The 16,419-nt window shown below is 38.3% G+C and overlaps 2 protein-coding genes across 2 annotated transcripts; one reads left to right on the top strand and one right to left on the bottom strand.

Moving 5' to 3' along the window:
- Nucleotides 1-546: 546 nt before the first annotated feature.
- BDR25DRAFT_347010 (uncharacterized protein) lies at nt 547-1,877 on the top strand. Its single transcript, XM_033694219.1, has 2 exons — nt 547-1,125; nt 1,189-1,877. Exons 1-2 carry the CDS (start codon nt 649-651, stop codon nt 1,765-1,767), a joined length of 1,056 nt encoding a protein of 351 aa, XP_033540621.1. The 5' UTR covers nt 547-648; the 3' UTR covers nt 1,768-1,877.
- Nucleotides 1,878-2,484: 607 nt separating this feature from the next.
- On the bottom strand, nt 2,485-8,136 carry BDR25DRAFT_362454 (KR-domain-containing protein; the record flags this gene model as incomplete). Its single annotated transcript, XM_033696571.1, has 11 exons — nt 2,485-2,985; nt 3,018-3,596; nt 3,647-3,701; nt 3,740-3,786; nt 3,821-3,993; nt 4,019-4,573; nt 4,608-5,379; nt 5,427-5,717; nt 5,771-6,426; nt 6,456-6,791; nt 8,112-8,136. The coding sequence occupies 11 exons, from the start codon at nt 8,134-8,136 to the stop codon at nt 2,485-2,487; spliced, it is 3,990 nt and encodes a 1,329-aa protein (XP_033540620.1).
- Between the last annotated feature and the right edge of the window lie 8,283 nt (nt 8,137-16,419).

Raw genomic sequence — 16,419 nt, 5'->3', positions numbered from 1 at the left:
TCCGCGTTAGGTGATAAGCTGCGGTAGATGTGCTTGTATTGACTGCGAAGATGCAATGAAGTTAAATGAAGGAATGAGGTGGGAAGGACGCGTCACTTTTCCATGAGCGTTGTCTCGAACCATCACTTCAGGCAAACGTGCAGAAGGCGTTTCCAGCCGTACGTATCTGAACGGCCCTAACTATGCCACATCCGGCGGAGCTTAAATGTCTCAGCCTTGCGCAAGACACGCCAAGCACAACTGTAAGTCTAATCTATTCGACAGCTTCAATACAGCCCCATTCTTTTCGCTTAGATTATTTGCCTTCACCTCGCCTCCTAGGGAGGAATGCGTCCTAACGCGCAGGACTTGACGGATCCTGCAAGGCTCGAAAGGCTTTTTACGAAATACGCCCTGGCAATCAATGATTCCCCGCCCTTGGCAGAATATTATTTGTCAAGTTCCATTGGAAACACTGGCATTGCGTTCAATTTATACGAGCTGGAGGCAAACATATAATCGGCCCAACCCAGGGTCGCATCACATAGTGTGACCAAACATTCGAACTGTTAATCATTCACGTTCATATTCCATTTAGTTGTGCCATGCACTGTCTCTGCAATCTTTAAAATTACTATCTTGCGCTACCTGCCCATCCAGACCACCAATATGGCCGGAATAGCCCTCGAGGTATTCGCCCTACTAACTGGCAGTGCCCTTGGCATCATCGGTTTACTCTTCCCACACGGTGACGCCAGTACAAGCTACTTAGCTCAAGGCCACTCCCTTGTACGCGTCGGTATTGGCCTGAATTCTTCTACATCTGAGGGTCTGGGTGGCACTGTCCCGTCAATCAGGGTGTACAATGAGGAGGTTATTCCCATCGGTCGCGCAAGTGGTTCCAACTTAACCAACATTGGGGCTGGCAAATACATCACCATTCCAGTCATACAGAATATGACATACCAGCAACCGACATATTTGGAGGTTGCTGGTGGTCCTGATGCTGTCTGCGTGGCGTACCTGGCTCAGACGTGGTCAGATGGTACTCAAGTTGGGTGGTTGGGGGATATCGGCAAGTTCTGTGGGGCGAAATGGTATTACTCGAACCTATATGTTGGCACCTCTAATGGGTCTATGTACAAAGTGAGTACACCCCTCTAAGATCTAGCTCTATATATCGCCCATGGCACTGATTGTTTCTGCTAGCCGTATTGCACTTGGATCGGCGGTCACCGAAACCAGAACGCCTTGTTCGAATACAGTGGCCTTCGAATTCACACTCCAGATTTTGGACCTGTGGATTCATCGAACCATTTTAATGTTCCGGAAAACCCTACAGCACTTTGCAATTACCCTAAGCTAGAGTGGTACCGGCAACCAATATTCCAGTCTGCAGCTCCAAGCTTCCGGCCTTTTACTTTTAGTCATATGTTAACCGTGCTTAATGTTTTCAGCTTGATCGGTAGCACCCTTGGTGCTCCTATCAAAAAGTTGCCATCTTGGAATTGGGACGAACGAAACCAGGTGTCGTTCAGACCGAGTATAGTCGGCAGTCATGATGTGCGACATAGCAGCAGGTACCTTTGTGCGAGCCTAACTTCATGGGGACCGGATTTCGTGTCCTTTGAAGAGGGCATATTCTGCGACATGAGCCTCAAAAAGACTTGGCCGCTATGCGGTGGTAAAGTTGCTAAGAATTGTTATGATTGGCAAATTCATGCAATTTTGGATGGGAGAAGGAGGAAGCGCGAGATTCGATATCGTAATGCTATTGAGTGGAAATAGGTCGTTCCCAGATATAGGGTATGGGAGTTCGCATGGTTCACTACCCCATCCGATTTCGCTACTCTTATTGTGACAGCGTGCTGCTATCGTATAAGCTGCATGGATATAGGCATAACATAACTACGATATTGCATTAACATACAATGACGTGTAATAGAAGGGCAAGAAGGCTACGGCAACCCTCTTGCCATTTGAAGAAAGAACGTTATTATAGAATGTGTCGACGTCACGACCGTCTCCTCAATTCTCACTTAAATAATCATAGAACTACCCTCCACCTCTTCCCGAAAAGAAACTGAAAAGGACCCCAAGTCATATTTAGGAATATGAGAAATAGGACGGGTAGACTCTAATTATTCATGAGCAGATTAACTCCGTTCGCTAGCACAAATCGCACCGCCTACAAATATACTATGTGGCAATTTAAACTCCCGGGATTAGCAGCTTAAATTTCCCGACCGTGTCTACGCCATAGACCCGACGCACTAGAACAAGCCTCCGCAAAGGCACAGCATAAGCTTAGCACGTATACCTTCGCGAACACCTGCGTTCTGTGAATGAAGATTTGGAAGCTCAGGAGTCCTGGAAAGCCCCGAACTCACACCGCATACATCTTAAACTTTAGGAGTCGTCTGATCGTCTCCTATTCTACTTGCATTTTCCACGATTAGACTACTCTCTTAACCTGACTAGTCTTGGTAACCAACTGCCCAATCGCTAAAATGTTTTACCACTCATCAACTCGAAAACAGGCACATCTACCGCGAAGTCTTTTGTGATCCAGTTGCGAAGTTCGACGGCAACAAGGGAGTCTACCCCATACAAGTGTAGGGGTCTGTCCACATCTACATCTTCGGCTTGTATAGATAGCACACGCGCCAGCTTCCTCACCAGCGATTCAACGACAATGCTGGTCATTTCTTCTACACTCTCCGCTTGCTGAAACAGTGCTGCCGAGTTTACACTGTTTGCCGACACAGAGTTACTCGATGCAGCTCCGGCTTGATTGAAGCAGGCAAAGAGTGATTGATGTAAATGCTCGAGGGGTAGATCACCACCTTCAAGAACAAGATCATCTGGTGTAACAATACCCATTGTAACTTGGCTCTTTACCGTGGAATTGCGCGAATGGTAATCGGGGTCGCAAAGGATATCTAGGAGCGTAAGGAATTCTTCCTCCTCTATTGGGGCCAGACCGGGGTATTTCTCAAAACTCTTCTTTGGCCTTCGTGCTCGGCAACCACGTCAACAGAGCGCATGGGGCCGAGATCGATAGACACGGCCTTTTGGCCATGGCACACACAGAATCGAGATAATGAGTCTTGAAACGTGCAGCCTGCCGCGTAGTTGGATTGACCAGCGTTTCCAACAATTCCAGATGCAGAAGATAGTAGAATGAAGAAATCGAGGTCTTTGGGAAGTAGAGTGTGGAGGATCCATGAAGATTGAGCCTTTGAACGGATGGTGGTTTCCCATTGCGCACGTGTCATGTTGTCGAAAACCGAATCCTGAAGAACCATAGTCGCGTTGATGCACCCGTGGATCGGACTCATGACTTGTGCATAGTCGTCAAGCATCCTTTGAACACAACTTGCCACGGAAACGTCACACTTGGGTGTTACTATCTTTACTCCCAGCTTGGTAACATCACTAACAACCTGAATGGCCTCTTTAGATGCCGCACCAGACGTTGATGGAACTATCAGCTGCTTTGCACCTTTCGAAGCCATCCAACGGAGGATAGAGCGTCCAACTCCTCCTAAACCTGCAGCAACGACATATGTAGCGTTCCCATCAAAACCCCAGGTCCTGCGATGAATGATATGTTTCTACGACATGTTAGTTGAACAGCGTTATAACTACAAGAGTGGGCACATACTTGAACCTTGGCAGAATGATCGACTTGAATGACAACTCTTCCTGTGCTCTTTCCACTTTGCAAGTATCGGAATGCCTCCTCTATTGCTGACACGGAGTAGGTATGCAATGGCCTTGGACAATGGATGGTCCCATCTCGAACTAGGCTCATGGTTGTGAGAAACAGCTTTCTCACCAAGCCCCTCCGATTAAAATCGAGATGGCGAAGATCAGCCGCAGACAAGGACACATTGTTAGCAAAACTCGCCATTGGCAATGGGGTATTCGCGTTGATGTCAGCCTTCCCTATCTCGATGAATCTGCCATATGGAGCAACGCACTCCCACGACGTCCTCAAGCCTTCGCCCACTAGTTAATTTAGAACAACATCCACAGCCCTCAGTCACGCGCATGATACCTTGAGCGAAACTGAGATCTCTACTGTAGAAGATATGCGAAGCGGGTATACCATATTCGTCCATTAACAGCTGCTTCTTATGATGGTATCCCACGGTTGCGAAGATTTCGGCACCAACCATCTGGACAACCTGAATAGCGACCTGTCCCGTCGCCCCCGATGCCGCGTGGATGAAGATCTTTTCCCGTCTTTTCAGGCGGGCCACGTCGACGAGGGAGTACCAAGCCGTCATTATTGGATTGATGACGCCGCAGGCCTCCTCCACAGAGAGGGCGTCGGAGATTTTGAAGGCATCCAATTCATGGCAAAGCACATATGTCCGCATGCAACCGAACGATGATGTACAGACGCGGCCGCCTGGGCGCAGCTCGGTACATTGGGAGCCAACTCTCTTTACTACGCCGGCGCAATCCGTGCCGAATTCATTCTCGTCCAGCCGGCCTAGAGCACTGAACACGTCGCGGAAGCCGATAGCCCAAGCTTGGATCTCGATTTTGATGTCTGTCAGGCCGAGCGTGGTACGGTGCTCGTCTTCGATGAAAACGCAATGTGTCGAGAGAGCCACGGGTTCCGACATTTAATTTGACGGGTGGGCCCAGGAACCACGCTTCGTTCTTCATTTGTGGATGGATGGATGAGTTCAAGTCCTTGTTAAGGTCGGGCTCGAGAACGAGGCAGCCAGTCAGAATTCTCCCGTTTCGAACAATATACTCGAAATTTGGGGATGTTATCTCAAAGGCAGAATGAAAAACTTGCGCGATGTGTTGCAGGAAACCTGGGTCAGATGTACCATCCTCTAGAGAAAGGGAGATGATTCTCTTGCTGTCATTCTCTGATCGTATCACCCGTAAAAACCCATCCTTGAGACTAGTATAAGGATAGGATTGCTGTGAGACGATCGACGCAGTTACCCGGAGTAGTTGTTTAGATTGCTGCGCCCAATCCTGGACCATTTTGAAGGTGTCATCCGATGGCTCGGCCAATACCAGTCCTCCTATGTTGGCAAGGAATATTACTATGTCGGTCGGACACACCTCAGCATCTCCTATTTGAGAGAGTGTAACAACCATGGGGTGATAGCCTGATGAGTCGAAAACTCCGCGCACCAGATCCGATGCCAGCCTCCTCTGGTTCTCGTCATTGATAACTATTAAGACCCTCGAGCCCTCAGCAATCGTATGCGAGGGTCTGTCTGCTGAGGACGCGATGATGCTGACATAGTGCGACCTATCGTCTTCGTAATCTCTGATCACCAATTCGTTGCCAGAGAACCCATTGTCCCTCAGCAACACGTCCCAATCAGACTTGGTAATTGTTGGACACCATGCGCGAGACTCCTCCCACACCACCAGCCTGGCAAAATGCAAAAACCAAAGCTCGTGACGAAGCATTCCGGAGCAGTGATCTCTAGGAAGATCAGCCGGCCACCGGGTTTCAGCGCACGCCGAAGGTTTCGCGGAGTACTAGACAGATTCTTGGTGGCGTGTAGCACGCTCCCAGCCAGAATTATGTCGCACGTTCTGGGCTCGATACTCGCACTGATGTCTTGCTCAAGGTCGAGAGTTTTGAAGTTCATACGGTTACGGTAATCCGCAAACAGCTCGCGCGCTTCTGGGAAGTAAGCTGGCGAGACATTGGTATAGACATATTCACAGAATGCGGTGCCTCCGGTTCGCTGTTCGATTTGACGTAGCATTGCTAGAACTTGATTCGTCATGCCGCCTGTACCCGCGCCGACCTCGAGAATTCGTTGGTCGGGAGTTTGATAGGCTGCCAGCTCAAGATACGAAAACAACTTGTGATTGCATGTGCGCTGGAAAACTCGTCATATAAATCCTGGGCCAAGGGTGTCGAGAAGAGAAGATCAAGGGCGTCGGTCTCTTTCCGCACGATGGAGGCGAGGTTCTGCACGACGTCTATGAAAATCCTCCAGGATGGTCTGATCGCTCGTAGGTTTTCAAGCTCCTCGCGGAGACGTTCGTCCCTTATTTCATCCACATACTGGCCTGGCCTTATGCAGAGCTGCCTCTCGATCCGAGACACAAAACGCCTGAGGTGTTCCGGTGTTTTAGGTCCGACTGCTTCTTGGAGCTGGGTCAGATTGCGCTCGAGACGTGTACGTAGAGTATCTTCCAACCGAACGCAATAGTCGATCGCAAAGGCTTCATCATCGGTGAACTTTTCAACATCGCAATAATCAGATAGTTGATGGGTGGTGACTAGAGACAGCTGTGGTTTCCAATCGATACGGTGGAGCAGTCGTTTCTGGCCATCGCCTGTCGACGCCTTGTTGGCAACGGCTGACATGCCAACATTGTCGTTTTCAGAGGTGAACCGAGTCTTGACAGGACTGAAACTTATCTGGACTCTTTCTTGTTTGAAATCTGGCTTAATGTCTCCAGTATAGGTCGACGTAGTGCACCATGTGGACCGATCTCAATATAGTCGGATATTGCTTTGATCCCGTCCAATTTGGGCGCCGCTTGCATGATATATTGCAATGCATCAACGAAGCACACAGGTGAGGTCAAATTATCAACCCAATACTGGCCCGTTGATAGTTCAGTCGGGGTGACTTTCTGTCCGGTAACTGACGACACCATCAATGTCGCATTGTTATCTAGTACCGGATCCCCAAGGAGGTCCAAGCAGGAAAGATAATGGATATCTGAACTTGGAGGGACGTTGTCCGCGTAAGCGCGGGAGTTTCCTTCCTGAAGGTTCACGGACATCATCGCCCCAGGTTTAGCTGATGCAACCAATCATACATGACCACCTTAACGTGGTTCTAAACCTGGTTTATATCTAACCGCGGTTTTGTAGTATTAAGTCTAAACTAGGTTAGTCTATTAGCTTAATGTGGTTTAACTGCAAAACGCATTAATGGCTTAGTAGATCTACATGTTAGATGCAGAGATACAGCTCTTGATGCCTACAGGCAACAACAAACTAGGAAACGCCTCTTTCTTGTATTACAGGCAGACTATTATACTTTAGGCAGCAGTTACTACTAATTAGTTATTACGTTTATAGATTTAATGTATTTATATAGCTATTAGAACCTTAATGCAGAATGTAAGTTACTTTAAGCACTTTTTTTAGAACATAATTTAACACTACAGCTTTTAAAACCTTTACCTTTATTTATTTTAGCTATTTAGTTATCTAAAATTATTATACGTCTTAATCCTACACCTCTCTAAATGTCGCCTATACTGTCCTTAGAGTCAGAGATATCTAATTCTGCGACTGTAGACTGTAAAACAAAGCCTGTTAACTTCTATTAGGTTATCCTTACTTATAAACTAAAAAAAGGCCTAGCTTTACTATAACTAGGTTATAAACAATAAAGTAAAGAGAAGAGGCTATATGTCTGTAAGATATGTCCTAGCTAGGAGGAGACGCATCTTAGTAACACTATTACCTACATTAAGGTAAAGCATCTAGTGTTATTAATGTCCTTAGGGACTTATTCTTATGCAAGCACTTAGCAGTTTATTTTATTTATCTATACTTCTATTACTGCAACAGACACTTTATAGAGTAGTTTTAACTAATAAGCTTATTGCAAGGCTTTAATAAGACTACTTACTTATTATAAAGTGCCTTTCTTAGCTGTTAAATAAAAGAAACTAAAGTAACTCTGCCTTACTTATAACCTTACTATTAAGGGTAAGCTAATTACTATGTAAACTATAGTTATGTAATACATTACAGTAAACTATAAGCTCTATTAAGAGCAGCTGTCTACTAGCATAATAACTGCTATAAGCCCTATTTACATCTTCTTAGACCTCTAGACATTGCTGCATTGTTACTTAATGCTTACAGTTTGCGCACAATAAGTTAATTAAGACTATTAGCTTTAGAAGGCACTTTTAGGGCTCCTAGAGCTACGTGACAGCTACTCTAGAGAGCAGCAAGCAGTTTCTATTATAAATACTCTTAAAAAATATAATATTACATTCTAAATTAGCTATTATGTAGGCAATAATGTAATATTAAACAATACTTGTTTAGAAGCTTTATTAAAGCAATTAAAGTGTAAATATAACATTAGTTATGTCACGGTATCCTCCCCGGATCCCAGACATAACCGTATTAGACGCGTACTGGAGTATTATTAGTGCACGTCTGACATAAACACGACACAACACAGACATAAACTTAAGCACAAACTGCCTTAACACTAACTAAACCTAGAACAGGCTTAATTTATACCTAAAGCGCTTAGACTTCTAAGCTAAGTATTTAATTACTAATTTCCTTTTAAACTTTTCTATTTTTTACATAATATTTTGTACTTACTATAATACCTTACATAGTAATTAAACTAGACCTCTGTAAAGCTCTATAACCTTACTTATGCATAATTATAACATTACATTGTGTTAAAACTCTAGCTAAGAATAGCCTCTAAATTTAATCTAATAAGCTTAGTACTTATATAACTCTAAGCTATTAAAGCAAGCTAAAAAGCCTTTTAAAAAGCGCTTACTTTATAAAAAAGCTACTACATTACAAGCTTTAAAGCTTTTTAAAAGGACTTTAAAAAACAGCTTTATATTATTAAGTAGTCTGTTTCTGCCTTAACTTTTGTTATAGTAGTAGGAACTAAAAACTTACTAGCCTTAAAGCCTACCTAGAAGTCTAGAGATAGCTTAACTCTCTCCTGCCTAACGCTGCCTACAACTTGTAACCTCTCTAACTTAGTAATAAAATTTAACTAACTTCTTAATCCTCTACTGTTTAATAGAAAACAGAAAGACCTACCTTCCTTTTTACATAAGCTCTAATACAAACTTAAAGAAAACATAGACTAATTCCCCTCTAAACACTTTTAGTTACTATATGCCTACTTTTAACTTAACTGCAACATAACAGCCTTAATTAACTTACTAATAGATAAGGATATTATTAACTTAGATTAATTTATAGCGTTCTTGTAAGCAACTTATAAAGACCTAAATAAAAAGTTAATAGCCTTAAGTTACTTAAACACCTTATAATAAGAAAAAAAAAGCTTTACTTTACACTTTACTAAGTTCTACTAACTTATATTTAATATAGGCCTAAATAAAATAGGTCTAATTACAGCCCTACATAACTCTCTCTTAACTAAACTGCAACGCGCTATAGTAGGAGAACCCCTTCTAAACAACCTTAACGCGTATGTAAACCTAATTGCTACCTACAATAATAACATAAGGTTCCTCTCTGTATAAGCCCTAATACGCCCCTAAACTAGCGCAGTTGCAAATAAGGACTCTAATGTAATAAAAATTAATTTAAATTATGCTCTAGTTAGTTCTAGAAAGCGTAAAGATTATAAAAAAAAAAGTTAATGCTTTAAGTGCAGTAAGCATAGTTATATCTTTTAAAACTGCTTTATTCCCCTTCTTTAAGTCTACATAAGTAGCGCTGCTAGCACTTATTAAAGATCCTTACTATCTTAATTTTATTCTTGTAAGGGCTTTAACTTGTATTTAAGCTCTAATTCTTTTTACTACTCTTAACATAGCCGCAGCTATAGCAGTAGGAGCCTGCAAAAAGGCTTATCCTAGGGCTAAGTTGCCCCTTAGGACTAATTTAACACTAGATCTCTGCTAACCTATAGGCTAAGTCCCCTACTAATAACTAAAAGTACTAAGTTAATATTTCTATATATTTATAATAAGGAACTATATTAGCCCTAATATAAGCTTTTATTAACTTAGGAGTAAACAGTATAAGTTATATTAATAGAGAACTAGCGCGTAAACTAAATCTCTAATTAACACTACTTACCTAAATAATTTACCTAACTAGATTTAATAAAAAATAACTTAAAAAAGGTTCTATCTTTTGTACTATAACTATTATAATTACTTACTAACACTACAAGAAGTAAATTAAGCTCTATGTAATAAACATAAGATGTTATAACCTAATTCTAAGACAACTATAGCTGTATTAGCACAAGGTTGCCTTTAATTACTAAAAGTAAGTTTTAAACTTTAACTCTTTCTAATGCTAAGATATATGCTTACGCTTACACTTAAACAACACCTAAATAGCACTTAATATAGAAGGTCTTTAGACTTACTTTCTAATAACTTAGAAAAGAACTACCTAAGTAAGGCTAACAAGCTAGGCCTTTTACTAAAATAGGCTATATAAAATAATTTAATAACTACTTAAACCTAAAGAAGAGAAAGCTTTTAAAAAACCTCTACTTACTTAATTTAGACATAAACTAGGACTTAAACAGTAGATAGACATCTGCTACATAAGACCTGCCCTGTTTATAACCCTAGCTTAATAACTAGATTACAAAATCTACGCAGTTACAATTTCTAATATAGACTAAGCTTTAGCTTTCTAAAAATACACTAACTTAAAAACAATAGTCTTTTAAGACTACTACAACTTGTTGCATATTTTTTTTAAGACAAGTCTAATAAGCTTTTAATACAACATCTGTATAATTACTAGATAACTCTTAAGCCTAGCAAACAACCTAGTTATAGGCCACTATATAAGATGTTGCTAAACAAATTAAAAGTGCTCTAAAAATACCTTAATAAGAACTTAAAAAAAGAGTTTATTTAAGCTAGCTTCTTACTAGTAGTGTTACCTATACTATTTATAAAGAAACCTAAGGGTAGGCTTTAATTCTACATTAACTACTAAAGACTAAATGCTGTTACTATTAAAAACTAATACTTAATTCTTTTTTTATAAGAAACCTTAAGCTAACTAAGTAAAGTAAAGTATTTTATAAAGTTAGATATTATTACTGCCTTTAATAAGCTAAGGATAGCAAAAGGTAATAAGTAGCTAACAGCGTTTTAGACCTAATACAGACTATTTAAGTACCTAGTAATGCCCTTTAGCTTAGCTAACACGCCTAGTACTTTTTAATATTTTGTAAACAACTTGCTCTAACCTTACTTAGATGTGTTCTGCACTATGTATATTAATAATATTTTAATCTACAGCAATAGCCTTTTAGAGCATAAACAGCATGTACGCCTAGTGCTAAAGGCTATAGAAGAAGCAGGTCTGCAACTTAACATAGACAAATGCAAGTTCTACTAATTAAAAGTTACATATTTAGGATATGTAATCTCTACAAATAGCATCTAAATAGACCTTATTAAGGTTTAGACTATGCTAAATTAGCAATACTTAAAGAACATAAAGGATATTTAAGCCTTTATAAGATTTGCTAACTTTTACTAATAATTTATTAACAACTTCTTGCAGCTAGTAAGCTCTATAATTACACTTACTAAGAAAGAAGTCTAATTTAACTTTAACTTAAATTACTAATAGTCCTTTAACTAGCTAAAGAAAGCCTTTACTAAAGCTCTAATACTCTACTACTTTAACTTTAAACTACTAATACTTGTAGAAGCTAATGCCTTAGACTACGTAGTAGCAGGAGTTCTCTCCTAGACTAAGCTAGACAGGACTATTAAGCCTATTGCATACTTTTTAAAAAGAATAAGTCCTATAGAAGGTAATTATAAGATCTATAATAAAAAATTGCTTACTATAGTACACTGCTTTAAATAATAGCAACCTAAACTAGAAGGTGCAGCGCATCTAATATAGGTTCTATCTAACTACAAGAACTTGTAGTACTTTATAACTATAAAACAACTTAGCTACTAACAAGCTTATTAGTCTAAATACTTATCTTATTTTAATTTTAAGATTACTTATTATTCTAGTTAAGATAAAGGGAAACTAGATGCCTTTACAAAGCAATCCTAAGACATCCCTGCTTAAAAAAAAGTGTAAAAGGCTTAACACTAAACTCTACTCTAACTTAAGCTATTTTTAGACCTTAACCTAAATAAAACAGATTAAACAATTAATTAGATTATTACTAATAAGTATTTAAATAATAAATTTATCTAAGAAACCTTAGACCTACTTTAAAACAGCGCTAGTTAGTTAAAAAAGGTAACACTAGCTAACTACAAAAACTAAAATAGCAAGCTGTATTACTGTAACTAACTTATAATCTTTAATTCTAACAAACTAAGAATTAAACTACTCTAAATTGTACACAACTTGCTTGTTAGAGGACACCTAGGCAGAGAAAAGACTCTTAACCTACTACAGAGAGAGTACTACTGGCCCCGCATGTTCTATACTGTACGCTAATACGTATTATGTTGCTATACTTGCTGTAAAGTAAAGGCTTTTTAAAAAAAGTATAATAGCCTGCTTAAACTACTCCTAATCTCTAAATAAGCTTAAAAAGACATATTAATTAATTTTATTATAAACCTACCCCTATCTAAAGGGTACATAAATATTATAGTAGTTGTTAATTACTTAACTAAGTATTAACACCTAATACTATGTTTCTCTATAACTGCCCCTAATATAGCCTAGTTATTCTACTAATATGTATAGGTTTACTATAGCCTGCCTAACATAATTATATTAGATAGAGGTACATAGTTTGTCTTAGCCTTCTAGGACAAACTCTGTAAATAGCTCTAAATTGTCCTCTATCTATCTACAGCTTTTTACTTAGAGACTAACAGCTAGACTAAGAACGCAAACGCTGTAATAGAATAAGTCCTATAAGTGTACACAAACTACTAGTAGAATAACTAGGTAAAATAGTTAGCTACAGCATAGTTTAAAGCTAATAACATAACATCTAAATTAATATAAGTATCTCTGTTCTTAGCAAACTATAGATACTACCCTTAAATAGGATTTAAACTACTTATAAATACCCTCTAACTAACTTATTAATCTGTATAAGTAACAGATGTAAATAGACTTATTAACAAAATCTAAAACATATCTAAATATGTTTATAAAGAGCTTACATAGGCTTAAGCTTTTTAACAAGAGTACGTAAACTAATCTTAAACCTCTGCCCCTGCGTATGCAGCTGGCAAGAAGGTCTAGCTAGACGCTAGAAATATCTAAACAAACTAATAATTAAAGAAACTTAATTAGAAGAACCTTAGCTTTTTTACAGTAGCCTATATAGTCTTATTGCACGCTTACTAATTAATCCTACCTGACAGCATGAAGATACACCCTGTGTTCTATGTATTGTTGCTGCGCTAAGCAGCCCCTAAATCTAACTATTTACCTAGACAGCTAAACCTGCTACCTAAACTTGTTATTATAAATAACAAACTAGAATATGTTGTAGAAGACATTAAATAAATTTAGTTTAACAAGAAGAAATGTATCTATAAATACTTTATAAAATAGACTAGATACAATAAACTGTTGTAAGAACCTGCAGAAGCCTTATAAGAGAACTCTGCAGTAACCTAATTCTATGCCTAATACCTATCTAAACTAAACCTGTACCCTAACAAAGACAACTTAATGCTAGAACTACTAATGTAAAGGATTCCCTTCCTAATAAGAGGGGGGGTACTGTTACAGTATCCTCCCTAGATCCTAGACATAACTGTATTAGACGCGTACTAGAGTATTATTAGTGCACGTCTAACATAAACATAACACAACATAGACATAAACTTAAGTATAAACTACTTTAACACTAACTAAACTTAGAACAGGCTTAATTTATACCTAAAGCGCTTAGACTTCTAAGCTAAGTATTTAATTGCTAATTTCCTTCTAAACCTTTCTGTTCCTCACACAACGTCTTGTACCTACCATGATACCTCACGTAGTAATTGAACTAGACCTCTGTGAAGCTCTATAACCTTACTCGTGCACAATCGTGACAAGTTATAAGTTTAATTAAGCACTTATTAAGCTAATTATTTAAGTAGATTAACTTTAATACAAAGCATTATTAGGTCTGTTATATTACTTATATTATTAATTTTTCTCTTTAAGCTTTCCTCTTTGCGTCTTTCTAAGAAGCTCTTATTACTACTTTTAAGACTACTTTTAGTGTTGCTAAAAAAGCCCTTCTTGCGCAGTTTTTAAGTGTCCTTACCTTTTATTATAAATAAACTAAAGTAGAGCGCCCTTATATAAAGAGATAAAGCAAATAATAAAAGTAGTAAGGTAGTAATGTAAGCATTATCTTAGTTAAGGACTTTAATAGCATTAAGAACATCTCTACATTACACAAGCTTTATAATCTTATAGTCTAGCTCTAAAGTTCTACAATCTACTAGGGTCTCTAGAACAGAGCTATTAGTCTACATCTTAGGATTAACAATTAGATATAATAGTCTTCTTAGTATTAAGTTATTGCACAAGCCTTAAAGAAGATAAATAAGATTAAGAGCTTTATAACTAACTATAAGGACATTCTAGGCAATAATTAGCTTTAAGCTAATAATTAGGATATCCTTAAAAAGGCTGCTTACTTTTTAGAGCTATTTGCATTAGCAACTCTGTATGTAGAAAAGGATAAGTTATTAATTACATAATTACTTAAGCTTATAGATCTTTTATTAACATAGTATAAAAAGTAGAAGGTTAGTATCTAGTTTCTTTTAATAAAGCTAAGTACTTATGTTTAGTAGAACTACTACTTTTTACCTAAGAACTATAATAAACGCATAATTTAAGCTATTAACATAGGCTAGTACGTACTTAACAAATACTATAATAAAACAGAAGAGACACCTGTATACGCTGCTGCAATACTACTTAATCTGCGCAAGTAAGCCGCCTACCTACACTAGAACTAGCTAGAAGAGTAGGTAGAGCTAGCTATTAAACTTACTAATATAATCTAGGTAAATAATTTTAAGCTTAATAGTAAACTAGGCTCTTCTCTAGCTCTAGATAACATACCTAGTATATTAACTAAACAGCTAGATAAGCCTGTAAACGTCTTTATGTTATTAAAGCAAAAAATAAAAGTAAAAACTATTAGTTTATAGCTAAATAACAACTTTAAAAGCTTTATTAATAGCCTAGCTATTAATTTAAAAAACAGAGTTACTTTTTTTAAGTAGTAGTGTTAATCTAAGCAGTGTTGCAGCTATTTAGGGCTTAGCTGCATAGCTATAGCTATTCTCTCTATCCCTGCAGAATTATTAGAGCTAGAACAGACCTTCTTTAGGGCCTAAAGGACCTGTTTATAGGACAGATTACAGTTGTAATGCACTACTATTAAAATAATTAAGTGTATTAGCAATTAGATACAACAGAGGCACATTAAGCTAGTCTAGAATAGTAGAATAGGTCTACTAATTAATCTAGAGCTTTAAGAAACTCTCCTTAGTGTTATTAATAAGGGAGCAGGTGGGATAGATTAGTATTAAAGCAAGTAACCACGCTAACGCGCTTAAATTAATGTATATTTACTTAACGCAGTTCTTAACGCGGTTTTTAACGCGGTTCAACACCATAATTAACATGGTATAGTTTAAACGATAACATGGAACACAAGCAAGTCGGTAACATAAGCAAGTTAGTAGCCTTACTAACTTTCTCCACCTTTAAAACAACGCAACTTAACAACGCATTAAAATACTATAAAAATGTAGGTATCTAAAATAAAGTAGCGTCTACAGTATCCTTTTTACATGTGCGAGAATTATAACTAGGCTCCCTACAGCAACTACAGCGCGCAAGAGCCTGTTAACTTTGCCCTAATGCTAATGCATCCTGCTGCCTACTCTGCTCTGCTAGCTGCTGCGCGTCTCTTTAAGCAACTATATTTACACCTTTTTTAATTATTATATCCCTATGCCTTTAGATCTGCCTTTTTTTACGCGCCTTTTGCTTTATTATAGCCTTATTAGCTTTCTAAAAAGCAGAGACCTAATTACATAGTAGCAAAGCTAAATGCATTACTATTCTAGCGCCTTTAGTAAGACAATCTAGCAACTAAAGCATTTATGTAAAGGATAAGTTTTAATGCTGTTAAATCCTTGTATAGAGTAGAGTTAACTGCGCTTTAAGTTTACATACATTACTTAGTGTTTACAACACCTAGAGAGCCTCTAGTTAAGGTAGTAGTAGTAGTAAAGGCGTACAAATAACTATATTAAGCTTTAATAGTACTGCTTCTAGTGTAAGTAGGACTAGCCCTGCACCTCTAAAACTTGCGCAGATATTCTTTAGTGTAAAAGCCTTTTTAAAAGCTGCCTTAAAGAAAGGCAGGAATTTAAGCTTAGTAATATGCTTTATGTAGCAGCAGACTAAGCTGTTAATCTTATCTTTATACGCACACTTTAATAGTAAGAAGCAGCTAACATTAAGCAGCTAGAAGAGATGTAATAAATGTAGAGGCATATAGAGCGTGTAGATATTGTTCTCTCTGCAGAGGTTTTTAAACATAGCTAAGTAATAGCTTACATAACTATCTAGGACTAGAAGTTAGCGCGCGCCTACTATCCTATTCTTAGTATGCTTAATAAAGTGCCTTAGCTAGGTAACTCTAAAATTATTGTTAGTCTATCTATTCT

This window comes from Lindgomyces ingoldianus (genome assembly GCF_010093535.1).
Source record: "Lindgomyces ingoldianus strain ATCC 200398 unplaced genomic scaffold BDR25scaffold_55, whole genome shotgun sequence".
Classification (NCBI taxonomy): domain Eukaryota; kingdom Fungi; phylum Ascomycota; class Dothideomycetes; order Pleosporales; family Lindgomycetaceae; genus Lindgomyces; species Lindgomyces ingoldianus.
Note: the sequence above shows the minus strand (reverse complement) of the source record. Positions and strands in the feature narration are given on the sequence as shown.